We start from the raw sequence: 27642 nt of genomic DNA, 5'->3' as shown, positions 1-27642 counted from the left end.
CTTTTATCTCAGAAAAGAACAGGCTCAGCCTACTGGAATATTGTAGAAAGGGAACCAAGGGGTCTGGCTGCATTGCAATTAGATAAAGGAGAACCAGCAAAAACATGCACAGATTATACAGACCACCAACAAGTTAGTTAAGGAAGTTGCCCCTCCTAGTTCAATGGAATAGATGAGTTGCTTGTGCTGAATGTGGAAAAATAAGCAAATGATTTCCCTTGAATGGGTCTGTAGTTTTCTTCTTGTAAACAATACCCTTGTGGTCCCTCTTAACAAGGGAAGATTGTGCAATCACAGGGCTTTGTGATTGTTTAACCATATTTGTGGAGGAGTTATTGAACAGCATTATAGCAGCTGTAACCCTGGTACATTCCTGCAACCAGGCTCAGTGTGTGTGTAAACAACAACTAACATGGCAAATATTTCAACACACCACTAACTCAAATTCACGATAGCAATAAAAAAACAAGAATGATCTTTGGAAACGTGTTTTTTATTCTATGAAATAATTGCAATAATAGCCTCAACTGAAGCTAAAGAATAAGTTTGGAGTGGAGTGTTCTAAATAAAAACATTGTACATGTACAGCATCTATTAAGAATGTGACTTAAATGAACACAAAATTTTTACATGAATATTTTTAAATGGGAATGCAGCTCAGAACTTAGTACATTTAATTTGATTAATCTAAAAATAAAGTGAACCAAAAGGATGCTGATGCAAAGATAAAACAAGATAATTCAGATATTTCAGACAGTACCTTTGGCATAGTGTCACTAACATTAAAAAAAAACCATGCAGGTTCAAATTAAATGTGAGCTAAAATTTGTTTGGAATGAATTTATAAATTTAAGTCAGAACTGAATACACAGCATTAGAACCATACCCCTTTAACTTATTTCATCATTTCAAAATACAGTTTCCAAAGCAGATTAGTACAAACATCTTGTACTAGTAATATTTAATTGTAGTGAAGCAAGATAAAAAAATGTCTAGTCAGATCAACTGATTGTGATGAAAAATTAATTCATGTTTTCTGTCATCAGCTTTGAGAGAGACTGGGGATCCATGGGCCATGATAGTAGAACATTATCTACAGAAAATAATTCTTAAACATCTTTAATGGAAAAGGTACTCCTGTGATTATAAAGCCATAAGAGCTCATTAAGTGATCTTTAAGCAAGCCATCTTTATTTAATTTAAGTGTTTGTAGCTGTGCTATGATGAAGTAATCTCATGTTCTCAACATTTGATGAAAGGATTCCCCAACAATATTAAGTGCAGCAAGTTTGTAAAGAGAAGCATAAGTTGTTTTATAGTAAGTGCAAAATAGATTGAAATTACCTTAAGGAACCACTTAGTGCAACGACAAGCAATGGTATTCCTTCTGAAATTGCAGCAGCTAATAAGTGTCTGAATACGTCAAACATCACCCATTACTATCCAAAGCTACCAAAACTAAATCCCATCAGGTGAAATAACTGAAGAGCTACCCCAGTCAGACAATGTTAATTTTGAGAGGCCCGTTGACTCATCTCAATATATATTGAAAAGCTGAGATGAACTGACTCATAGACTATACAACCAATGGATCTGCACAAACTTCGTCACTGATCATTTTTGTCTGCTGTTCTAACTTTCAAAAGAGTCGTCAAGGAAACATTTCTTTGCAGTTTAAATTGACTTTAGATTGATCAAGTTTCAGCTGTGCTTAGACCAAGAATGCTGAGGGCAACCAAATTCTCATCTGTACCAGACCAGATTCCTTTTGGTAATGGAGAAATACAAAAAGATCTTAGAGTTTTTATTAACAATGCAGGGCATAACTTTTCATTTAAAATTGCAAGATTAGAATTTCCCAAGTAACAACCTACACAAAAATGAATGCATTACTGCCGTTTTGGGAATTAGATGAAGATCTTGAAAACCTGCCATTGACTTCTCCTAAACGTAATACAGAGAAAGCTACAAGACTACCTCAACAGATCTCTGGGCAGCAATGTGTTAAAAACATTTCAAAGAGGATGAAAATGAATGGTATACACCCACGGGTTACATTTAAAAACACTTCTGGAAAGAATGCCCAAACATTTTGGTACAACCTTAATTTTGAGCAACAAGATGTGTTATCTTGTGCCTACCTGGGGTTAAAAAAATTTGGACCACAGTAATTCACTTAATAGCACTGTCATATCCAGTCTGATAAATGCACCCTCAGTGTGGGATTGTTACTTTCCCCCCCTTCCAGAAGTGGATTCCAAAATCATTGAAATAGCCTAGACTGTCTGTGTTAATCTTCCTACAGGTGGGTATGATAAACACCATGTAACTAAATCGTGCACCTTATGTAATAGTTGGTTGCCTCGCCTCAGGTGGAGGGATAAGGGACCAGTTATGTAAAAATCATATCCAGTCAGCATTGTCATCACAATAGGTCACATTGTAAACTACTTTCATTATAACATTTTTATTAAGAATCTTAGCTTTCAAGGTCATTATTGTATGCACCATCTTGGCACAAAATACATGGGTGATTTGACACAATAAACTTTGTTCAAATAGCTCGAATTAAGAATATACTTAAATATACACAAAAGTACCTGCCAGCTCCCTCTTCATAAATGATATCTAAAAATACGACCTTAAAATAAAAGCTGGAGAGGAATTCCAATGCATTTATAGGGAGTAAAAAAAAATGTTAGTCTTCTACTTTCTCTACTTAATCACATGTCAATGTATTGATTTATCGTAAATAGGTGCAGAGTTTTCTTTAAAATCAAATCCAAAATAAGTTGAAAATTTCAATAGCGACAATAAATGTGATTGGGAAAATACTTGCAACTAAAATCATTGGCTGGATTCTTGGGTTGAAAGTATACAGGAAATGGATAAAAATTACATGATATAAGCTTTTTGTTTGCAAAGGAAGTGTCAGACATTCAGCTACCTCAGTATTCACATTGCTTTCTTTCTGAGAAAGTCACTATTGGTTCTGTGCAACTGGTTCCACCAAGCTACTTGGTAGTTGAGTGGTCATTGTCGCATTCAAGATTGCTGCAATAATGATAAAACAGGCAGCAGTGATTCAGGGGAAACAGACCTCTAATCTGTGCAAGGTCACAAAAAATCAATGGTTGGCAGCTTTGTATTACTTTTGGCAGCTGCTTTCTATTCCAGCAGCCACATGAGCAGGAAGTCATGAAAGGTTTTAAACCAGAAAATATGCATATGTTGTGAAGTAGCGATACATTAACTGTGGAAAAGCAAATGGAAAAATTTCCCCAACTTTTAATTTTGACACTCATTGTTTTTATAGGATTTGAAGATTTGCCGTTTTAAAAAAAACCCAAACAAAATCATCAAACTACTGCAAATGGATCCCTGGTTCCTCTCTCTCCGGTGCTGATTTTACGGGTTTCTGGTTGCATCTGAACTATTGTTTCTTCATTAACCTCGTCCTCAGCTTCACTGCTGTCTCCTTCCTCCTCCTCTTCATAATCAGAGGACTCCACCGCCTCTGGGTGAGACTGGGATTCTGTCATGGTGCCAAAGGATTGGGCACTGGTGGAGGCAAGCGATGATCGCAGGAGTGGAGTGTTCTCAGAGGCATCGTCGTTTTCTTCATGGCTGCTGTCCACTTCATCAGTTTCCGAATCAGATTCTCCCTGAGAAGCCACCACTTTTTGTTTGCAGACAGGGCAGGTTTTCTTTGTTCTCGTCAGCCATGGGTCCACACACTTACAGTGATACGCTATGAAGGGAGGGAACAAACAAAACAAATTGTACAAACTGATGACATTTGTACACAAGTTTATTTAGATTTTCTACAAAATCCCCAAAATTCAGGAAAAGGAAGAACATAGAAAGCATGACAGTGGCTCAGCTGGTGGAGCTGCTGCCTCACAGCGCCAGAGACCTGGGTTTGATTTTGACCCTGGGTGTTTTCTGTGTGGAGTTTGCACGTTCTCCTTGTGACCCCATGGGTTTCCTCCCACACCCCAAAGACGCGCAGGTTTGTAGGATAATTGGCTTTGGTAAAAATGGTAAATCGTCTCTAGTGTGTAGGATAGTGCTAGTGTAGGGGGATTACTGGTTGGAGTGGACTCGGTTGGTTAAAAGGCCCGTTTCTATGCTGTAACTTTCAATCAATCAAGTGCAGGAAGATAGACAAAAAAAAACGAGTAACTCAGCAGGTCAGGCAGCATCTCTAGAGAGAAGGAATAGGTGACGTTTCATATCATATCATATCATATATATACAGCCGGAAACAGGCCTTTTCGGCCCACCAAGTCCGTGCCGCCCAGTGATCCCCGTACATTAACACTATCCTACACCCACTAGGGACAATTTTTACATTTACCCAGCCAATTAACCTACATACTTGTACGTCTTTGGAGTGTGGGAGGAAACCGAAGATCTCGGAGAAAACCCACGCAGGTCACGGGGAGAACGTACAAACTCCTTACAGTGCAGCACCCGTAGTCAGGATCGAACCTGAGTCTCCAGCGCTGCATTCGCTGTAAAGCAGCAACTCTACCGCTGCGCTACCGTGCATACCGTTTCGGCTCAAGACCCATCTTCAGACTGAGAGTTAGTGGAAAGGGAAACGAGAGATACAGACTGTGATATGGAGAGACATAGAATAAATAAATGAAAGATATGCAAAAAAGTAATGTTGATCAAGGAGACTGTCCATTTGAACCAGCATCAGCAGTTCCTTCCAACACAAGTGCAGGAATTTATCGGGCATTTTTGCTGGGAAAATATTGGAATACATCAATGGAGAAGTGAGAGCAATACAATCAAACAGATCCATGCATTTCTATAAAGTGACCTGTCTCAATTACTACTGTCCAGTAGCTCTAATATCAACCATAATGAAAATAGACACAAAAAGCTGGAGTGACCATGAAGTGTTTTCAAAGACTGGTAATGGCCCACTGTTAATCCTCTGGTCAATCAAAAGCACCAAAATAGGTCTACACATGGATCACTCTCTCTCTTGCACTATATTAACCCCTGGATCAACTTTTACAACAAGAACATTTCTGTCAGGATGTTCTTCATTGAATACAGCCTTCAACAGCAAAATACCGAATAACCTCATCTCTAAACCTCTGGATCTTGGGACCTCCATCTGTAACTGGTTTTTGGACTTCCTAACCAGCAGATCTTAGTCGGCTAGAATTGGTCATGGCGTTTCTTCCATCCAGAACCTTAACACTGGTGCCTCTCGGGGTTGTGTGCTCTGTGCCTTGCTCTACTCCTCGACACACCATTGTGCAGTCAAGTCTAGCGCCAACTCCCATCTTTAAATCTGCTGACGATACCCTTGCTATTGGTTAAATAAACAACAATAATGAGACATTGTACAGGAAAGAAATTGAGAACCACAGCAACTCGACCACTGTGCTGCCCTAAGTGGCTTGTGTGGGACATATATAATGACACAGACCCATTGGGCTAAATTGCCCATTTCTATGCTAGAAAGTTAAAATAATGGGCATCTTAAATTATTAATGCTTAAAAAACCCCACAAAAGAAAGGCATTTCATGTTTTGAGCTGCTGGTGCCCATTTTCAGTGGAAGAAGTGCTCCAAGAAATTGGAGCTGGGACCTCCGGACACAAATTACTTTAATGCCATTATCATTTCCCTTCCCATTTCACACACACAATGATAATTACTTTACAGCTGAAATGGGATCAAAGGGTACTACAGTCTTTGTTTGTATCTCCCAATGAGTCATGGAATTTATCACACCAAAAGCAACCAATTTTACAATGATTTGAAGTGTCCCATTTGAATGTCATTTTTATGCTTTTTATATCTTCCCCAGCGAGGTTAAATTACAGAAAGAATTATTGGGTAGCACAGTGGCTCAGTGGTGGAGTTGCTGCCTTACAGCATCAGAGACTCAGGTTTGATCTTGACTATGGTTGCTGTCTGTACGGAGTTTGGACATTCTCCCTGTGACTGCGTGCTTTTTCTCTGGGTTCTCCAGTTTCCTCCCACATTCCAAAGACGTGCAAGTTTGTAGGTTAATTGGCTTTGGTAGGTTGTAAAAATTGTCCCTAGCGTGTATAGGTTAATGTACGGGGTGATGGCTGATCCACGCAGACTCGGTGGGCTGAAGTGGCCTGTTTCCACATTGTATCTCTAAACTCTATCGCTAAAGACATTTGGCCATTGTGACTGGGCTGATCAGTAACAGCCACACAACCCCATCACATCTCATTGAGTCCACACTCAACAGGTCACGACGCAGTTTTTAACAGTTTTGCAAAGGAAATAGGTCCATCTCTCAAACTATCCAGGTCCCTCCATTACATTCACTTTAATTAACCCCCTCAGCCTCCTCTGCACCAGACTGAACCCTGACATATTCAGACCTATCCTTTCCCAGAGCTACAATTTAAATACTCCAATCCTGGCATGATCCTCTGATCTACTCTGAAACCCTTCTCGTGCAAACACATCTTTCTTACAATGGGGTGACCTGAACTGTATACAGTACTTAACTGGTCTAACCTGTGTTAGAGAGAGCCATAGTCATATAGCACGAAAACAGACCCTTAAGCCCAAATTGTCCATTCTGACCAAGATCTTAGCTAGTCCCATTTGCCCACATTTGGCCCATATCTATCTAGACCTTTCCTATCCACGTACCTGTCCAAGAGTCTTTTAAATACTGTTATAGTACCTGCCTTAACTACCTCCTCTGGCAGCTCTTTCCAAATACAACTCACCCTCTGAGTGAAAAAGGTGCGTCTCAGGTTCCTGTCAGGTACCTTTCTTCTCTTGGTTGTCTAACCCAAGAAAACAGCCTCTCGACAGGGTGGGAGCTGCTTTACGTCCTCGTCGTGCACCCTGGGTAGTTCTACGGAACTGGCAAAATTTGCAGCAAAGCGTCAACTATGGTACTCTGAAGCACCAAATGCCACCTTTTGTTTGTTGTAGTTAACATACGAAAGAAGAAGCCTCTCGACAGTCACCCTATCAATCCCTCTCTCAATCTTGTACATCTGAATAATATTGCCTCTCACTCCTTTAAACATCAGTACACATCTGCTTTACAAATTATACCAACAGAGTTTTAAAGCAATGTCCTCATGAAATAGTCAGTACCTCAATGGGATAATCCCAAACCTTGAAATAAAAATGACAGATGTAAACCAATGCTCGGTCATTAGTTCTACTGCATTGGCACCACAACCCGGACCAAAAATGTATGCCTTTTTCTCCCAAACATAATAGTATTTATGAACATGTTTCAATTAAAAACTTCATTGCTGTTAGTTTAGATTTCACTGTTAAAATCTACCGGCATTTGGCACAAACAAGGAGGAATTGTGCTGATTTGCTGATGTAAAACTATTTAACGTGCTTTGCATTCAGTACAAACATAGCATCATTTTCAGATTTATTACTGTCATGCGTGCCGAGGTACAGTGAAAAGCTTTGTTTTCATGAGATCCAATCAGATCAGATAACACTAAACATAAATATAAACTAGTCAAACTCAAATACAATAGATAGAGCAAAACGGAAGAAAGGAAGTGCAGAATGTAGCTCTCAGTATTGTAGCGCACCAGTTCCAGTGACAAAGTCCAATATACACAATGGGGTAGAGGTGATTCAGATGGTACCCTAGCTTATGGAAGTCTGATAACAGACAAAAGATAGTCATGTTCGCTTTGGGAGGATGTGGTGGATGAAGAAAGATGAAACATTTTGCCATGACAGAGGATCATCCAGGATGGTCATTTTAATTGTTATATTTTGATGGGCATCTAAGTGAAGGAAGAATCTGTGGCGAGGAGATCAAGCTAATACTGACCAATTTACTAGCTTAGAAACATAGAAAATAGGTGCAGGAGGAGGCCATTAAGCCCTTCGAGCCAGCATCGCCATTCATTGGGATCATGCTGATCATCCACAATCAGTAACACGTACCTGCCTTCTCCCCATACCCGTTGATTCCGCTAGCCCCTAGAGTTCTAGCTAACTCTTTAAAATTCATCCAGTGAATTGGCCTCCACTGCCTTCTGTGGCAGAGAATTCCACAAATTCACAACTCTTTGGGTTACAAAGTTTTTTTTCATCTCAGTTTTAAATGGCCTCCCCTTTATTCTTAGAATGTGGCCCCTGGTTCTGGACCCCCCCCCCATTTTTCTTGCATCTAGCTTGTCCAATCCTTTTATAATTTTATATGTTTTTTATAAAATCCCCTCTCATCATTCTAAATTCCAGTGAATACAAGCCCAGTCTTTCCCATCTTTCCTCCTATGACAGTCCCACCATCCCGGGGATTAACCTTGCGAACCTATGCTGCATTCCCTCAATAGCAAGGATGTCCTTCCTCAAATTAGGAGACCAAAACTGCACACAATACTCCAGATGTGGTCTCACCAAGGCCCTGTACAACTGCAGAAGGTCCTCTTGTTATGAAGGCCAACATGCCATTAGCTTTCTTCACTGCCTGCTGTACCTGCATGTTTACTTTCAGTGACTGGTGTACAATCATCGAGCCTTACGGCACTCCACTCGCCACTGCCTGTCATTTTGACAGGGACCCATTTATTCCTACTCTTTGTTTCCTGTCTGCCAACCAATTCTCTATCCATGTCAATACCCTACCCCCATAACCTGTGCTCTAATTTTTCCCACTAATCTCCTGTGTGGGACCTTATCAAAGGCTTTCTGAAAGTCCAGATACACTACATCCACTGGCTCTCCATCATCCATTTTACTTGTCACATCCTCAAAAAATTCCAGAAGATTAGTCAAACAGGATTTCCCCTTCATAAATCCATGCTGACTTGGACCAATCCTTTTACTGCTATCCAAATGCGCTGTTATTACTTCTTTAATAATTGACTCCAGCATCTTCCCCCCACCGATGTCAGGCTAACTGGTCTATAATTCCCCGTTATCTCTCTCATGCCTTCCTAGTCCCCTTTAATCAACTGCAACACTGACACCTGATTTAACCCTCTCAAATTGCAGATTAAAACATCATATTCTGGTCACTACCTCCTAGCGGTTCCTTTACCTGAGTTCCCTTATTAAATCTGGTTCATTAGACAACACTAAATCCATAATTGCCTTCTCTCTGGTTGGCTCCAGTACGAGCTGCTCTAAGAATCTATCTCGGAGGCACGCTAGAAACTCCCTTTCTTGGGGGTCCAGAACCAACCTGATTTTCCCAGTCTACCTGCATGTTGAAATCTCCCTTAACCACAGTGGCATTACCTTTGTTACATGCCAATTTTAACGCCTGCTGCAACTCGAATTGTTCCAGGATTGAGATGCATTTGTTCCAGGATTGAGAAGCAGTCCTAGCTTGTTCCAGGAGTGAGAAGCATTTGCTTACCGTGTGAACAGGGCAGAATGCGAAGCTTGTCACCTTCTTCATATTCATCCAGACAGATTGCACACACCTCGTACTCATCCCCTGTGGAGACAATGGAATGATTACACTTTGCAGCTCCAATGTCCACACATGTACACAGGACGAACTGAACACAAAGTGTCACACAGTGTTCCTACTAAAAGCTCTGTAGGGTGACGAAGAGATACAAGACTTCTTCAAAATATATCTCACAGGAGAGTGGCAACGTGCTGGTCCAGAGTTCCTCTTGAAACCCACCAAATAGAAACAGACAATGTTAACTTTTTGTCTTTCTGGAGAATTGCAACCTTTTTTTCCCAGTTTCAGCAATCTTTACTTTATCAATTCAGTTCACATATTGTATCCTTGCTGTAAGGCTGAATTATTTTAAGAGACAACATTAAGAGACAACTTTAAACTTTTCATGAGAACTCTCACAACAAGGACAGCAAGCTGGGAAATAAAACTATACAATGTAAAATACTATGAGAGCACACAGTAAAACTAAAATCAATTCAAGTTATAGATTACTTGGCGGCACGGTAGCGCAGCGGTAGAGTTGCTGCTTTACAGCGAATGCAGCGCCGGAGACTCAGGTTCGATCCTGACTACGGGTGCTGCACTGTAAGGAGTTTGTACGTTCTCCCCGTGACCTGCGTGGGTTTTCTCCGAGATCTTCGGTTTCCTCCCACACTCCAAAGACGTACAGGTATGTAGGTTAATTGGCTGGGTAAATGTAAAAATTGTCCCTAGTGGGTGTAGGATAGTGTTAATGTACGGGGATCGCTGGGCGGCGTGGACTTGGTGGGCCAAAAAGGCCTGTTTCCGGCTGTATATATATGATATGATATGATTAAGAGTTGATGCTTAAATCTTGGAAGATCAGGCTTCTGAAACTATTGTTGGTTACTCTTGATTCTATTTTTCTTGATGGCTATTATAAGTTTGTGGGCACGCGAGTTCCTTGTACGTGTCTAACAAAACGGTGGAACAGTGGCGCAGCTGGTAGAGTTACTGCATCACAGCGGCAGAGAACCCTGTTCAATCCTGACATTGGGTGCTGTCTGCACATTCTCCCTGTGACCGTGTGAGTTTCCTCCGGGTGTTCTGGTTTCCTCTCACATCCCAAACACGCTGGGTTTGGAGGTTAATTGGCCTCTGTAAATTGCCCCTGGTGCGTGGAGAGAAAATGGGGGAACATAGAACTAGTGTAGAAAGGAAAGGCAGTTGCTGATGTATACCAAAAAGTATATACACAAAAGTATATACACATATACAGAAACGCAGCGCATCAAGCAGCATCTCTGGAGTAAAAGGAAGGGTGACGTTTTGGGTTGGGACCCTTCTTAGTGTGAATGCATGACAGATGGTTGGCGTGGACCCCGGTGGGCCAAAGGACATGTACCATGCTGGGACTCTGAACTAAACTAAAACTAAAAGGCTCAGCCACATAACCTGTGTGTGTGCCATACCTACAACCTTGCTGGCATTATAAACAAGAGGTACGTCTGAGAATCTGGAATGTTTTTCCTCTGACCATTTTAAAAAGATCTTGCAAATTCATCTACTGGTTTTAGTATTTGGCAGCCTGTGAAGATACTCTGCTGAGTGATGCTGGAACAACTCAATTAACTTTATTTTCTCCAGGTGTCCAAGGGCTAAGTTGGACAATACTTCTAAATACAGAACTGCCATTCCACTGTATGTAATTCTGTTTCTCGCTCTGCAAATGCCGCCTGACCTGCTAAACGTTCCAAGTTTTTTACATTTGGAATACAAACTGTATTGAAAGTAACATACATGTACTTGTGTTTTATTTATGTAAGAAATGGCCTCCCACCCTCGTTCTGTTACAAAATATGCTTATACATTTGAATAAAATGATTCAAATCAAAATCAAACCGAACATCAATTTATCTGGCATTGAAAAAGAACATTATCACAGAGACATTGTAGATAAATTGCTTTTCTTTCTAGTATGCACTACAGGAGAATAGTCCACAATCAATTCTGGCTCCTCTATTATTCAGAGAACTAATATCATTACATTCAGCAATGTGTGAAAATGCAATTTTGCTCATCAAGGCCTAACCAGAATAGGAAAGCTCCAAATTATCACTGGATGATGTGTAGCTTCTGATAAGCTCAAGATTCAGTCTAGCTAGTATTTACTTGTTTAGGAAACTATGTAGTTGATGAGTAGCAACAGCAGGATTGTGAGAGATTGGTACGACTCACTCAGAGATTAATTACTTACTGGGAAAAATGAATAGTGTTCCCAGATTTAGTAATTCCACAACTGCAGGAAGGAGCAACTGGATCCAAGTATCAATGGGAAAGCAGTTTGAATACTGTTCTGGAGCCAACTTGGCTCAGAAGGGAAATGAATAGGCAGTTAAAGGAAATATAACAGGAAGAAAACTCACTTTAGGTCTAAACTATTGTCACTGTTTGATACAACATGCAGATTTTGAACACCACAATTTAGTCCTCCCCATTCCTAGCCACTTTATTAATAAACTAAAAATTAACCAAATAATTAACTAAATACCAACTAATAAAATAATAAATAAAATTAACTAGACAATAGGTGCAGGATTAGGCCATTCAGCCCTTCGAGCCAGCACCGCCATTCACCGTGATCATGGCTGATCATCCACAATCAGTACCCTGTTCCTGCCTTCTCCCCATATCCCTTGACTGCTATCATTAAGAGCTCTATTTAACTCTCTCTTGAAAGCATCCAGGGAATTGGCCTCCACTGCCTTCTGAGGCAGAGAGTTCCACAGCTTCACAACTCTCTTAGTGAAAAGGCTTTTCCTCATCTCCGTTCTAAATGGCTTACTCCTTATTCTTAAACTGTGCCCCCTGGTTCGGGACTCCCTCAACATTGGGGACATGTTTCCTGCCTCTAGCGTGTCCAATCCCTTAATAATCTTATATGTTTCAATACGATCCCCTCCCATTCTTCTAAATTCCAGAGTATACCAGCCCAGTCGTTCCAGTCTTTCAACATACGGCAGTCCCACCATTCCGGGAATTAACCTTGTGAACTTAGGCTGCACTCCCTCAATAGTAAGAATGTCCTTCTTCAAATTTGGAGACCAAAACTGCACACAATACTCCAGGTGTGGTCTCACTAGCCCTGTACAACTGCAGAAGGACCTCGTTATAGCTCTAATAAAAAGTTTATTTTTATTATTTTTATTTAAATGTTTAATAACTAATAAAATCTTTAAAAATAATGTAAAAAATCATTTTCAAAATTGCACTCTCAGATAATGGAAAATCTCTAATCTTTATCAATATTGAGTTTTAAGTAAATCTTAGAAATGCATCCTAAAAGACTTAAACCATTCTCAGCCAAATGCTATGTCAGCCAAGGTGGAAACACATTTTAATGATCAACCTTGCCAAATTTACAGGATGCTTTCATTTACAGGCAAGGTAAAGGTTATTGTAAATCAACTTCCAATGTAATGGAGTACAGTAAAACCTGGTCCCTTTTGGTAAGAAAGGCAGCAAGTGGGAACGAGAGACCCGTGTCCCTAACATTAATGCTGAGTATCGTACTGGAAAAAATCAAGAGGGAAATCTATAGGAAGGTTATCATAGCGCTGGGGTGCAGATGAGACTCAATGAGTCTTGCCTGGGATAGAGCAGTTCAATAATGAGGAGAGGCTGCAGTAGCCAGGTCTGGCATGGAGGCGACTAAGATGGGGCATGGTTGAGGTAGATAAACCTATGAGCATTGATGAGGTAGATTGCAGGAACATTTTCTTCATAACAGGTAAATGAAAGTAGAGGGCATAGGTTTAGGGTAAGAAGGGAGAGATTTAGAGGGGATATGAAGCAGAGAGGGCTAAGGATAAAGTGCTGGAAAATGGGTTTAACATGGTGTCCATTGGCGGGTGTGGTTGAGTTGGGCCGAATTATATATTTCCATCCAGTATGGTTTATTTAGTTTATTGTATCGAGGTAAAGTGAAAAGCTTTTTTGTTGCATGCTAACCTGTCAGAGGAAAGACTATACATGATTACAATTGAGCTGTCCACAATGTACAGGTACAAGCAAAATGGAATAACGTTCAGCGCAAGTTAAAATCCAGTAAAGTACAATTAAAGACAATTGGAGGGTCTCCAATGAGGTAGGTGGTAGCTCAGGACCTCTCTCTACTTGTACCTCTATAATTCTGAATAATGAGATCCCTTTACTGTTGTCTTGAATGTGAACACTGTGATATAATGCAGTTGGAACAACCAGCATGGTTTAATCTTGGCTTGCTGACACTGTTGAATTAAGATATTTTCAGACTGAAGTGACTAAATTAGTTGCATTTGAACCCCAGCGACTTCATATCATATCATATCATATACATACAGCCGGAAACAGGCCTTTTCGGCCCTCCAAGTCCGTGCCGCCCAGTGATCCCCGTACATTAACACTATCCTACACCCACTAGGGACAATTTTTACATTTACCCAGCCAATTAACCTACATACCTGTACGTCTTTGGAGTGTGGGAGGAAACCGAAGATCTCGGAGTAAACCCACGCAGGTCACGGGGAGAACGTACAAACTCCTTACAGTGCAGCACCTGTAGTCAGGATCGAACCTGAGTCTCCGGCGCTGCATTCGCTGTAAAGCAGCAACTCTACCGCTGCGCTACCGTGCAGGCGGTATAAAATTGATATAACAACTTGGACGACGCAACACGAGAATTTGAGGGCTACATTGAGATAGAACAGAGCCTAGGTAAAGTAACCCAGGCTCCTTCTGAAACAAGTTGACCTTCAAGCTTGGACAGAAGGTCATTCTGACAAAAGATTGTTGAACTATAAATTCAATTGAAAATTACAGATTCCAATTACCACAGCAGTTTAACTGCCTTCAAGCATGTCGACCAAAGAATTGAGCAAGGAAAAGAAACAAAAGGCCGCCAGTCAACTGTGAACATCTGAAAACCAAACTAACAGATTCTTTTTGAGAAACGTATTAAATGAAATGTACCGAAGCTGAAGGTTAACGGGACTTAATTTAAGCATCAATGATGATCCCCAAAGTTCTCAACAAAAAAGTGATTCCTCTTGTTTGCATGTGTTCATTACCAAGGAGGAGTTAAATTCCCCATTATTCTGCTCTTTTCTCAAAAACATCCCTGAAAATGGAACAGAAAGCACAAGTTGAATGCTAATCACTCAGCACTTGGGCTGCAGAACTCTTTGACTCTTCATTGGTGGTAGAGCAAGTTGCCGCATGGTCTTCAAGAAGATACTGGATAAATATATGTTGAAGAAGAAAATTGCAAGGCTATGGTAAAAGTACCAGTGAGTACGACTGGAGAGATGCTCTGGTTGAGAGCCAGCACAGACCTCATGGACAGAGTGGCCTCCCTCTGCACTGGAGCATGCCACAATATAGTTGCAATGTCATATATGGATACATTTCTGGACAAATAAACTTATTCACAAACATTAAATCATGTAACTGTTTTGCATTTAATACATTCTCAATATTACAACCCATCCATAAGCAAATGTATAATTCAGAAATTAAACTCTAGAGCAAACAATGCCAGTCCATTGAAGCTACCAGGCAGGTTCACTTACATCTTTCCTTTCTTAAAAAAGCTTCAAAGTATTTAAATATTGGAATGCACAGCAGGTCAGGCAACGTCCATGAAGGAGGAAGTAAAAGTCAATGTTTCAGGTCAATGTCTTCATCAGGACCGGGAAAGTGAGAAAACAACCATATTATACATTGGAGAGAGGGGAGACATGGAAAGAACTGAAGGAGTGTCTGCAATATGCTGGAGACCAAGATTGGTCAGGTAATGGCAGTCATAGAAGAGAACCAAAGACCATGCTGGAAACTGAGACAACACACAATCTGAAACAGAAGAGAAGCCTGGAAATATCCAGCAAATCAGGCAGCATCTGTGAACAGAAAAAAGGTAGTAAATTATAACAGTGGATGATCTTGTATGGGGACCTGCCAGTCATGTCCCAGGAAAGGCTGCTTATCCAAAACTGCTGAATTCAATCTCCAGTCTAGAAGATTACAACCAGCCAAATGGAAGATGAGCTGCTCTTCCTCGTTAAGGATGGACACTGTGGAAACAGTGTGAACAAAGTAAAAGACAAGAGAGGGCAGAAGATAGACACAAAGTGCTGAAGTAACTCAGTGGGTCAGGCAGCATCTCTGGAGATAAAGGATGGGTGATGTGTCAGTTTGAGACCCTTCTTCAGACTGATGACGAGTTCCGACCCAAAATGTCACCCATCCCTTTTCTCCAGTGATGCTGCCTGACCCACTGAGTCACTCTAGCACTTTGTGTCTATCTTAGGTATAAACCAGCATCTGCAGTTTCCTTTTTACACAAGAGAGGGCAAAGTGGGAGTGGGATGTGGATCAAAAAGATAGGTCACTCGAAGCATTGGCTGACTGAATACAGATGTTTTGTAGTGTTCACTCAAAACTGTTTTTTCCCCCAATGCAAAGGAGATCACACTGAGTACATTCAGTCATAGACTAAATCAGAAGTGCAGTTGAAGTATTGACCCAACTGAAAGAACTGTTTGGGTCCCTTGCTGATGGAAAGGGACCTCCATTCTGCCCTCCATAATGTTTGGGACAAAGACCCATCATTTATTTATTTGCTTCTGTACTCCACAATTTGAGATTTGTAACAGAAAAAATCACATTTGGTTAAAGTGCACATTGTCAGATTTTAATAAAGGGTATATTTATACATTTTGGTTTCACCATGTAGAAATTACAGCAGGGTTTATACATAGTCCTGAAGCAGGACATGAGTGTCAAGCAAAGCCAATGAAGCGGGACGTGCATCAAGCAAAGTTTTCTTTATTCCTCAAGCACCAACAACTCCCCAAACCCCCAACCAGTTCAACTCCTCCTGGAACTCCACTACCAACTGCCACTCCTCCCCATTCCAAGTTCCGTGACACCAGCCCACCGAGCCGAGGGTTTGCACCACGCGTGGCTCACCACCAAGGACCGCCACAGTCCCCCCATTTCAGGGCACCATAATGTTTGGGACACAGCAATGCCATGTAAATGAAAGTAGTTACGTTTTGTATTTTGTAGCATATCCTTTGCATGCAATGACTGATTGAAGTCTGCGATTCATGGACATCACCAGTTGCTGGGTGTCTTCTCTGGTGACGCTCCGCCAGGCCTGTATTGCAGCCATCTTTAAGCTCTTGCTTGTTTTGGGGGCTAGTCCCCTCCAGTTTTCTCTTCAGCATATAAAATGCATGCTCAATTGGGTTCAGATCGGGTGATTGACTTGGCCACTCAAGAATTGACCATTTTTTGGCCTTGAAACATTCGTTTGTTGCTTTTGCAGTACGTTTGGGATCATTGTCTTGCTGTCGAATGAACCGCCAGCCAATGAGTTTTGCGGCATCTGTTTGAACTTGAGCAGATAGGATGTGTCTGTACACTTAGAATTCATTATGCTACTAACATCAGCAGTTGTATCATCAATGAACTGAGCCAGTTCCTTCAGCAGCCATACATGCCCAGGCCATAACACCCCCAACACCGTGTTTCACAGATGAGGTGGTATGCTTTGGATCTTGGGCAGTTCCTTCTCTCTTCCATACTTTGCTTTTGCCATCACTCTGATATAAGTTAATCTTCATCTCATTTGTCCACAAGACATCTTTACAGAACTGTGGTTGCTCTTTTAAGTACTTCTTGGCAAACTGTAACCTGGCCATCCTATTTTTGCGGCTAACCAGTGGTTTGCATCTTGCAGTGTAGCCTCTGTATTTCTGTTCATGAAGTTTTCTGCGGACAGTAGTCATTGACAAATCCACACCTGACTGCTGAAGAGTGTTTCTGATCTGTCAGGTAGGTGTTTGGGGATTTTTCTTTATTATAGAGAGAATTCTTCTGTCATCAGCTGTGGAGGTCTTCCTTGGCCCTTTGTGATTAGTAAGCTCACCCAGTGATCTCTTTCTTCTTAATGATGTTCCAAACAGTTGATTTTGGTAAGCCTAAGGGTTGGCTGATGTCTCTAACAGTTTTATTCTTGTTTCTCAGTCTCATAATGGCTTCTTTGACTTTCTTTGGCACAACTTTGGTCCTCATGTTGATAAACACCAATAAAGGTTTCCAAAGGTGATGGAAAGACTGGAGGAATACTGAGAGCTCTCTTATTCTTGCATTAAGGAGGCATTTAAACACACCTGAGCAATTACAAACACATGTGAAGCCATGTGTTCCAAAGATTATGGTGCCCTGAAATGGGGGAGATATATACACAGCTGTAATTTCTATATGGTGAAACCAAAATGTATAAAAATACCCTTTAATAAAATCTGACAATGTACACTTTAACCACATGTGATTTTTTTCTATTACAAATCTCAAATTGTGGAGTACAGATGCAAATAAATAAATGATGGGTCTTTGTCCCAAACATTATGGAGGGCACTGTAAACGGTAGATCATGCACATCCTACAGATGCATGGAAGTTTGTGTTTTTGCAGTAACAGCACCAAGTTTGGAGAATATAGTCAACAAGAAAATCAATAAATTGAGGCTGAACCAAAACTGAAGAGCAACATTACATTATCGTTTAACTGAAAGGAATGGCTAATATAGCTGAATGAAGTATACAGAGAACATGTGACAGTGAAGCCATTAAAGTTTACAAAAATATTTTTCTATCACTCCGACAGATGCGTGGAATAGATTCAGATAAAAAAGAAATCCAAGATAAAATTGTGTGACATTTTAGAAATTCAGTGAAGGATGGTGAAAAGTTAAAGCTACTGTTCCATGAACAAATACTGATAGTGCACAGAATTTTAGAAAGGTCTCCTCCGCTCAGTATTGCAGCCTGTTAGTTCTGTTATCTGCTCCAGCACTTCATTAGGGAGAAAGAGTGAAAGAAGAAAATGCAAAGAGAGAAAGGAAAAAAAAGACAAGAGAGGCAAAAGACAAAACATGAGACATGTGGGAGCCGGGGATGCAAATGGCGGAAAGCTAGTCTAAAAAGTCGTGAAGGACCTGTATTTACATAATACTTTTCATACCTTCTGAGCATTTTGCTGTGCATTTGTAATTACATAAACATTTCAGCTAATCTGCCGTGTAATATTCCTTGGAGCCAATAAAATTAATTCATCATACGATTCTCAGCAGCAATGCCAGACTAATTAATCTTGACCGTTATCAAATAATGTCACATTATTTTTTCCAATCAAGAGAACAGATCAGCTCAGTTTATCCAAGAGATGACAGTGCAGCACTACTTTATGTGACAAAAATAATCCAGATTAATACTTGAAGTCTCTGTTTAGAGTAAAGAAAGAATCCAATGATCTTCTGGTTTAAAGGTTACGGCACTGAGCTAAAGACGTCCACCCATGAAGTCCTCCTGCTCCACAAACACAACCAGCTTTCTCCTGAACTTCTTTTAATTTGTTTTAATTTTTTTTTAAATAACCTATTCCACGTACAGATTGCCAAATTTGCTCAAACTACTTACAATAGACAATAGGTGCAGGAGTAGGCCATTCAGCCCTTCGAGCCAGCACCGCCATTCAATGCGATCATGGCTGATCACTCTCAATCAGTACCCCTTTCCTGCCTTCTCCCCATACCCCCTCACTCCGCTATCCTTAAGAGCTCTATCCAGCTCTCTCTTGAAAGCATCCAACGAACTGGCCTCCACTGCCTTCTGAGGCAGAGAATTCCACACCTTCACCACTATCTGACTGAAAAAGTTCTTCCTCATCTCCGTTCTAAATGGCCTACCCCTTATTCTTAAACTGTGGCCCCTTGTTCTGGACTCCCCCAACATTGGGAACATGTTTCCTGCCTCTAATGTGTCCAATCCCCTAATTATCTTATATGTTTCAATAAGATCCCCCCTCATCCTTCTAAATTCCAGGGTATACAAGCCTAATTGCTCCAGCCTTTCAACATACGACAGTCCCGCCATTCCGGGAATCAACCTAGTGAACCTACGCTGCACGCCCTCAATAGCAAGAATATCCTTCCTCAAATTTGGAGACCAAAACTGCACACAGTACTCCAGGTGCGGTCTCACCAGGGCCCGGTACAACTGTAGAATGACCTCTCTGCTCCTATACTCAACTCCTCTTGTTACGAAGGCCAACATTCCATTGGCTTTCTTCACTGCCTGCTGTACCTGCATGCTTCCTTTCAGTGACTGATGCACTAGGACACCCAGATCTCGTTGAACATCCCCTCTTCCTAATTTGACACCATTCAGATAATAATCTGCCTTTCTATTCTTACTTCCAAAATGAATAACCTCACACTTATCTACATTAAACTGCATCTGCCAAGTATCCGCCCACTCACACAACCTGTCCAAGTCACCCTGCAGCCTTATTGCATCTTCTTCACAATTCACACTACCCCCCAGCTTAGTATCATCTGCAAATTTGCTAATGGTACTTTTAATCCCTTCATCTGTCATTAATGTATATCGTAAATAGCTGGGGTCCCAGCACCGAACCTTGCGGTACCCCACTGGTCACTGCCTGCCATTCCGAAAGGGACCCATTTATCCCCACTCTTTGCTTTCTGTCTGTCAACCAATTTTCTATCCATGTCAGTACCCTACCCCCAATACCATGTGCTCTAATTTTGCCCACTAATCTCCTATGTGGGACCTTGTCGAAGGCTTTCTGAAAGTCGAGGTACACCACATCCACTGACTCCCCTGTCAATTTTCCTAGTTACATCCTCAAAAAATTCCAATAGATTTGTCAAGCATGATTTCCCCTTCGTAAATCCATGCTGACTCGGAATGATCCTGTTACTGCTATCCAAATGCTCAGCAATTTCGTCTTTTATAATTGACTCCAGCATCTTCCCCACCACTGATGTCAGACTAACTGGTCTATAATTACCCATTTTCTCTCTCCCTCCTTTCTTAAAAAGTGGGATAACATTTGCTATCCTCCAATCCACAGGAACTGATCCTGAATCTATAGAACATTGAAAAATGATCTCCAATGCTTCCACTATTTCTAGAGCCACCTCCTTAAGTACCCTGGGATGCAGACCATCAGGCCCTGGGGATTTATCAGCCTTCAGTCCCATCAGTCTACCCAAAACCATTTCGTGCCTAATGTGGATTTCCTTCAGTTCCTCCATCACCCTAGGTTCTCCGGCCCCTAGAACATTTGGGAGATTGTGTGTATCCTCCTCAGTAAACACAGATCCAAAGTAACGGTTTAACTCGTCTGCCATTTCTTTGTTCCCCATAATAAATTCCCCTGCTTCTGTCTTCAAGGGACCCACATTTGCTTTGACTATTTTTTTCCTCTTCACGTACCTAAAAAAACTTTTGCTATCCTCCTTTATATTATTGGCTAGTTTACCCTCGTACCTCATCTTTTCTCCCCGTATTGCCTTTTTAGTTAACTTTTGTTGCTCATTAAAAGAGTCCCAATCCTCTGTCTTCCCACTCTTCTTTGCTATGTTATACTTCCTCTCCTTAATTTTTAAGCTGTCCTTGACTTCCCTCGTCAGCCACAGGTGTCTCTTACTCCCCTTAGAGTCTTTCCGCCTCTTTGGGATAAATTGATCCTGCAACCTCTGCATTATTCCCAGGAATACCTGCCATTGCTGTTCTACCGTCTTCCCTGCTAGGGCCTCCTTCCAGTCAATTTTGGCCAGCTCCTGCCTCATGCCTCTGTAATCCCCTTTGCTATACTGTAATACCGACACTTCCGATTTTCCCTTCTGCCTTTCCATTTGCAGAGTAAAACTTATCATGTTGTGATCACTGCCTCCTAATGGCTCTTTTTTACCTCTAGTCCCCTTATCAGATCAGGATCATTACACAACACTAAATCCAGAATTGCCTTCTCCCTGGTAGGTTCCAGTACAAGCTGTTCTAAGAATCCATCTCGAAGGCACTCTACAAACTCTCTTTCCTGGGGTCCATTTCCAACCTGATTTTCCCAGTCTACCTGCATGTTGAAATCTCCCATAACCACCGTAGCATTACATTTGTGACAATTACATTACATTACAAAGATCATTCTTCCACTTCTGATGCGTCAGAAGGTCTGAAATCTTCTCACTGTAAACAATTGACTGACTCCCCTGGCAATTCATTTTCTCCCAAGGAATTGGGTTTAATTGGGTAGCCCCTTTTTCAATAAGGATCAACCCTTATTTTTTTTGTAGATTAATAGGCCATCTATAAACTGCCTTTAATTAGTAGGGAATGGATGGAAAATGGGATAAAGTAGAATTTGAGTGAACGGCTGATCCGTGGTCGGCGTAGATGCAATGGGCTTGAAGGGCCTGGTAATCACTTTTTTGGTCTTTCCACATAATGCAAAACCCAGAATTTTTCCATCATTATTGCTACGTTAGTGTATCCATTTGAGAGGGATTCCTTTCCACATTCAACACATAGGATTAGTCGGATCTATGATAGCAGGGTGTATCATATGATGCTCCTTTCCTGAACTACACATGGATGAAGCTGTAAATTGACTGCTAGGTACTTCATGGACAATTAACTAGACAAACTCGCTATGGCACTATAACAAATGTCTGCTTTCTTTTCTTACTGCATCCAAACTACTGGACATATACAGAACTATACACAGTGTTAAGAGGAAATACACACAGTCATCTTTACCAGAGAAAATTACTAAAATAACAACAGCAACACAATCAAAGTCCCTGTTTTGCTACAACCAATAAACTGAGTACCCCAGTCTCAGCTGGGCAAGAGTTTAAAAGAATCAGAAAGACCTCCCACAGTGTTTATTTCAATGAGGATGTAAATATTGCATCTTATAGACCGTTATGAGATTATTGGTGTGCAATTGCAAATTGCAACTATGCAATTTTCCAGGAATGCAGAGAACAGAATATCTTTTTTGTGGTCCTGAAAATTTCAGTCAATGAATACTCCCCCGCTCTCAGCTGTCCAAATAGACAAGTAATTTTCTGGAAACAGGGAAGTGTTAAATCTTATTGTTCGATTTCACTATATATCTATGATTCTACATCATTTTCAGCAGCATGAGGCTCTGGGAACAACCGTCACTCTGGAATATTAAACATTTAGGGATAAAAGTTCAAAAATTAAAAGAGAATTTGAGACATGTAAAGCAGACTGTAGCGTTGAGGGACACATAGACCTTAGTGTATTTGGCAGTACGAGTAGATAAGATGATTAAGATAGCACACAAGATCATTTTCTTCATTAGCCAGGGTTTGGATAACCAGTGCAAGAAGGCTATGGTACAACGTTATAAAACCCTTGGTAAGATTACAGCTGTGGTACCATGTGGAGTTCTGGTCATCACACTGCGAGGAGATGGTGATTGCACTGTTCAAGCCACAGAAGAGGTTCACCAGGTCCTTCTCTGAGATGGGACATTTCGGTCATGAGGAGAAATTAGATAAGCTGCGTTTCGTTTCCGTGGAAAAGGCCAAAGAGACCTGATTCAGGTACACAAAATTATGAGAGGTATAGACAGGGTAGATAGTGAGAAAAATGTACCCATAGCAAAGGCGTCAAAAACCAGAGGGGACAGATTTAAGATGAGGGACGGTTAGAGGGATCAATAGGGAGACATTTTTTGATGGTTTGAATCTAGAATTCACTGTTAAACATTAATGGACATGATGGACATTAAAAAAGTAATTTAAAAATAAATAAACAAGGACTTGATTTATCAAAGCCAACAAGAGCTAACGGTCAAGTGGTGGAAAGTGGGATTAGCACAGTTGGGTACTTGATGATGCACTAAGGACACGTCTCAGAATATTACAACATACACCAACCATATTTCACTTATTCCTCACTAGGAGCTATGGAATATTTCCAGAATAGCTTGCAGACAGGAAAGTAGACATCAGTGCCCACTGTGATGGCAGATTCCTTAAAATTCTGGAAAGAGTACTACAGATAAGTTTTCACAGAGCTCTGCTTAAGATTACATAACTGAACTGCAAGAAAATATCTTGCAGGTATAAAGTTCCAGAAACACAATAGGTTTTGCTCAAACAAAGCTCTTGGATATTTTTCCCTGCGTTTTGTGGTGTCTTTTAGACAGACACCATTACACTTGCAAATTTCCAACATTGCAATGGTTAAAATCTTTCCACGTAACTTTGGTTAGTAAGTACCATTTATTGATTTTAGTACTGCTACAATGAGAAGACCCTCAAAAAAGTGCAAGCGATGAGAATGTGGTTGGCCTTTGACACGTCCATCTATCTGTCATGATATAGCTGTGAATGGTTTGTGAATAAGCACAATTAACCAACAAAACTAAATTAATAACGGACACTTAAAGTTTACAAGGCTAGGTGAGCAATTCTAAGCTTAGTGCTTGCCAGTTCAAAGTCCTAATAAATTTACTTGGCACTGGCCATCCTTGTATTTTAGTACGTATGAAGTAATGCACTAGTAGAATGCAGCCTGACAAAGCCACAGGAAGGTCAACTCAAACAACGTGTAAGCTACTGATGGACACAGATTTGATATAGATAAAGAAAGTCAAATTAATTCCTCGCTTCCACATTATTTATCCATTAGTGCACTTCATTTTGCTGTGAAGATCACCTGCCAAATTAAACTGCAGTTTTGTATTAAAATTGCTTTCTAATATTAAAAGAATCCTGGATGAAAAACCATGACCCCAAAACATGAAGAATGCACAGCAATTCAGCCAATTAACAATATTAGCTTGAGCTTTGTTTTGGGGTGTCTAGTAGTAAAGAATTAGATTTTACAATTAACCTAGCATTCATCAAAAAAAAATGGGCAGGTTCAGGTTCATTTGATTGTGAGTAGAAATCAGGTGCCCTGTTGAAAAAGACTTAACCTTTCCACATCTAACTTTGAACAATGGCTCGTTGTACTCCATGTGTCAGCAACTCTATCACAATCATAAATGTCTGATGCATAAAGTACATGGGTAAAATACAGACTTTGGAAGAGTGTGTGTGTGGGTTCCAAGTCCCTGCCTGTCTCCCTTTCCTAATACCATTCTTCAGAGGATTCTTTCAGCAGTTTGTTAGTATAGACGGGGCATCTTGGTCGGCATGGGCAAGTTGGGCCGAAGGGCCTGTTTCCATGCTGTACGACTATGATTGTTGATCACTGGAATTACCATAATGCTGACTGCATGACCGTGTTTCTGGAGCAGAGTAGCAGACTCAAGGATTGGAAAAGCATGAGGTTCAAATTTCTGAATTTTCCAGCCTAGACGAGGAGTTCCTTATTGCCAAATCGGCCCTGAACCACCAAATGTAAACCAGATACTGGTAATTCAAACGGCATCAATCTCAATTTCAGGCTAAGATTTATTTGGGACCCGAAGGGAAAGAACAAACCTGTTCAAAAATACCCGTTCTTGCCTTCTCCCCATACCCCCTGACGCCACTATCCTTAAGAGCTCTATCTAGCTCTCTCTTGAATGCATTCAGAGAATTGGCCTCTACTGCTTTCTGAGGCAGAGAATTCCACAGATTCACAACTCTCTGACTGAAAAAGTTTTTCCTCATCTCAGTTCTAAATGGCCAACCCCTTATTCTTAAACTGTGGCCCCTTGTTCTGGAAGGTTGTTCTATCTTGTTGTTGATTCCTCAACCATGGGAAAATAATTCTGACTATGTACCCTATTCTATGCTTCTCATAAAATGTTGTATACTTCTATCAAGTCACCCATTAGTCTCCTTTGCCCAAGAGAAAACGTCCAGCCTGTTCAATCACACCCCATAACTAAAGTATTTAATCCAGACAGCAGCCTTGTGAATCTTTCTTCTCAGCATACTCACTGGTGCAATCCCTATCTTTTCGACAGTATGTGTCCAGAACTGCACATAATACTCCAAAGAGCAGTCTAACAGTGCTTCATAAGGTTGCAACATGATGGCTCAACTCTTTTATTCTAGGCCCTAACGTGTGGTGCAATCACGCCGTTAGCATCTTCACCATCTTATCTACTTGTGCTGCCACTTTAAAGAACTATAGACTTGAACCCCATGGTCCCATATTTATAGTCTTAGGATTTGCCTCAATCTTACTTGCCAAGGATGTTTCATGATCCCTTTTTGACCTCTGAATTTCTTTCTGAAGTTCTCTCGTACACACTCTATATTCGTCGAGACACTCCCTCAATAGCAGTTGCCTGGGTTTGATACATGAGAAAGATATTATGAACTTCACCATAAAACTGCAGAGACAGGATTTTAAACAACGCCCGATTAGTTTTGTGTTAGTTTCTTCCTCCTTGACATCAGTCAGGAATAACTCGGGAATGCTAAGTCTTGAAGCTGTAAAGCATCAACAGAACAGCTGAACGGACCAAGTAACTGAACAAATTACCAGAAGCTGTACTAATGAAACTTGTTTTACATTTCACCGTTAACGAGGCCACACTTTTTCAGTGAATAAGAGCAGAACCTACTTGCACAGGAGTAACAGCTCAATCTGGAAGAAATCTGTCCAAACTGACAATGTGAAACTACTTGCATCCTGTTGGTTACTCTGGGTTTAACCCTACCATTATCTCAATTTCCTCTTGGAAAGAGTTCACCCTCATGGGCATTCCACAGACAAGTCTGCTCTCTGTTTACAACTTCCTGGAATGAGCAAACAGTTTGGCGTGATATATCTGTTAAACCTTAGCCCTCTGGAATCTAATGCCTGCAGCTTTCTTAATGGTTTTGAGATATTTCTTCATTGTTTCATAACAACCTAATTAAAAGCATGCATATCCAGAAATCTTTCCAATGAAATCCCATTGTTTATCTTTCATCTCTGGCTTTTATTCATCCAAATTTATTTGAGCCTGCACATTACCCTATAAGGAAGAATCATGTCAGTTACTTTATACGTAGCACGAATGACATAGTCATTTTACACTCACTCTCAAATATCATTGCAACTTGTAACAAGCAAATACTTCTATTGACAATAATCTTCACTGCCACAAAGCAAACTCAAATACAATTTCAAAACAAAACTCAAAAGCTGGCACATTAAACTCAGAAATCAAATCATTTGTGCAATGAAAAACTACTTAAAGTCGTTTTTTAAATTAGTTTGGTGAAATGCACATTTATAAAATGGCTGTAACTCCCGACAAGTCCTTTCAAAGCTATGTACTACTTGCAACATCCAGCAAACCCAGACAGCTGTGACTAACATTTCCATTGCCATACATGGTATATTTCTAGAAACCTCTTCCATGCTGTCTACAGCATAGTTATTAAAAAAATGCACCAGCAAATAATCTAGATTCAAAATGGAATTCCAGCACTGAATGGAATCACAAACAGCATGATAACTTAAAGCAAAGCACCAAGTACTGGAATAACTCAGCGGATTAGGTAGCATCTGCGGAGGGAATGGATCAGCAATGGTTTGAGTTGGGACTCTTTGAGTCTGGATTGAATTATAGTGGGGGGGAAGAAATCTGGAAAAAAGGTTTGCGAAAGATATGCAGACATAATCTAACAATTGGAGGGATGAGGTAGCAGATTAAATTTTGGCACAGAGCAATTTGGTTTTTATTTTAAGGAAGTAAAATTATGCAAAATAAGCATATTCCATTCCAGCAGAAAATCAGTGGTGGAATGCCATGAACACAAAGAAATCAATCAAAAATCAGATAGACCTTGAGAAGCACAAGAATAGTGACTAAAATTAAAAGGAAAAAGATGAACATTGAGTTAGAGAAGAGAGGAAGAGGAAAAAGTTGTTAAGGTATTATATTCGAGAAATGCATCACATTGTAAAAAAAGGGAATAATAAGAATTAAATAGAATTCCTAAACAGAGAGAATTCCCAACTTGCAGATACCGGCAGAGATATACATCCCAATCGACTTTTTTTGTAATATAAGGATACTTGAAGAGATAAACCCTGACATAGAAGCCAGATGAATGTATCACGATGGAGAAAATGGAATTGGTTTGATATATTGGTTAAGCTAAGGAAAGAGTGCAAGGACCAATCCGAGGAACCTGGGTAAGATTGCATTAAAGTTTTCAGCTGAAGCACCAAAGGTAATTACAGAGTGCCCTGAAGGGAAACAATTGCAGGATCCAATGGAAGTTATCTAGAGGTCCTGATGACTATCAGACCAAAGGAAAAGGAATGGCTGGCAGAGTTGCTTACCTGCACAGCAGAGACATCATCTCAAGCATACAGTCATAGAGCTTTTCAACTTGGCTAGTTTGCAGCCCAGTGG

The 27642-nt window shown here is 40.6% G+C and overlaps 1 protein-coding gene across 1 annotated transcript in view; it reads right to left on the bottom strand.

The window, feature by feature from the left end:
- Window positions 1–529: 529 nt before the first annotated feature.
- The window catches only part of rnf13 (ring finger protein 13), a 190037-nt gene continuing 162924 nt past the window's right edge, over window positions 530–27642 (bottom strand). The window contains exons 9-10 of the mRNA XM_078410455.1: window positions 9376–9456; window positions 530–3751 (exon numbers count right to left, since the gene is read on the bottom strand). Coding sequence (XP_078266581.1) covers window positions 3360–3751; window positions 9376–9456 — 473 coding nt within the window. The 3' untranslated portion in view covers window positions 530–3359. The remainder of the gene's footprint in view (window positions 3752–9375; window positions 9457–27642) is intronic.

Source organism: Rhinoraja longicauda, chromosome 13 (genome assembly GCF_053455715.1).
Source record: "Rhinoraja longicauda isolate Sanriku21f chromosome 13, sRhiLon1.1, whole genome shotgun sequence".
Taxonomy (NCBI): Eukaryota; Metazoa; Chordata; class Chondrichthyes; order Rajiformes; family Arhynchobatidae; genus Rhinoraja; species Rhinoraja longicauda.
Note: the sequence above shows the minus strand (reverse complement) of the source record. Positions and strands in the feature narration are given on the sequence as shown.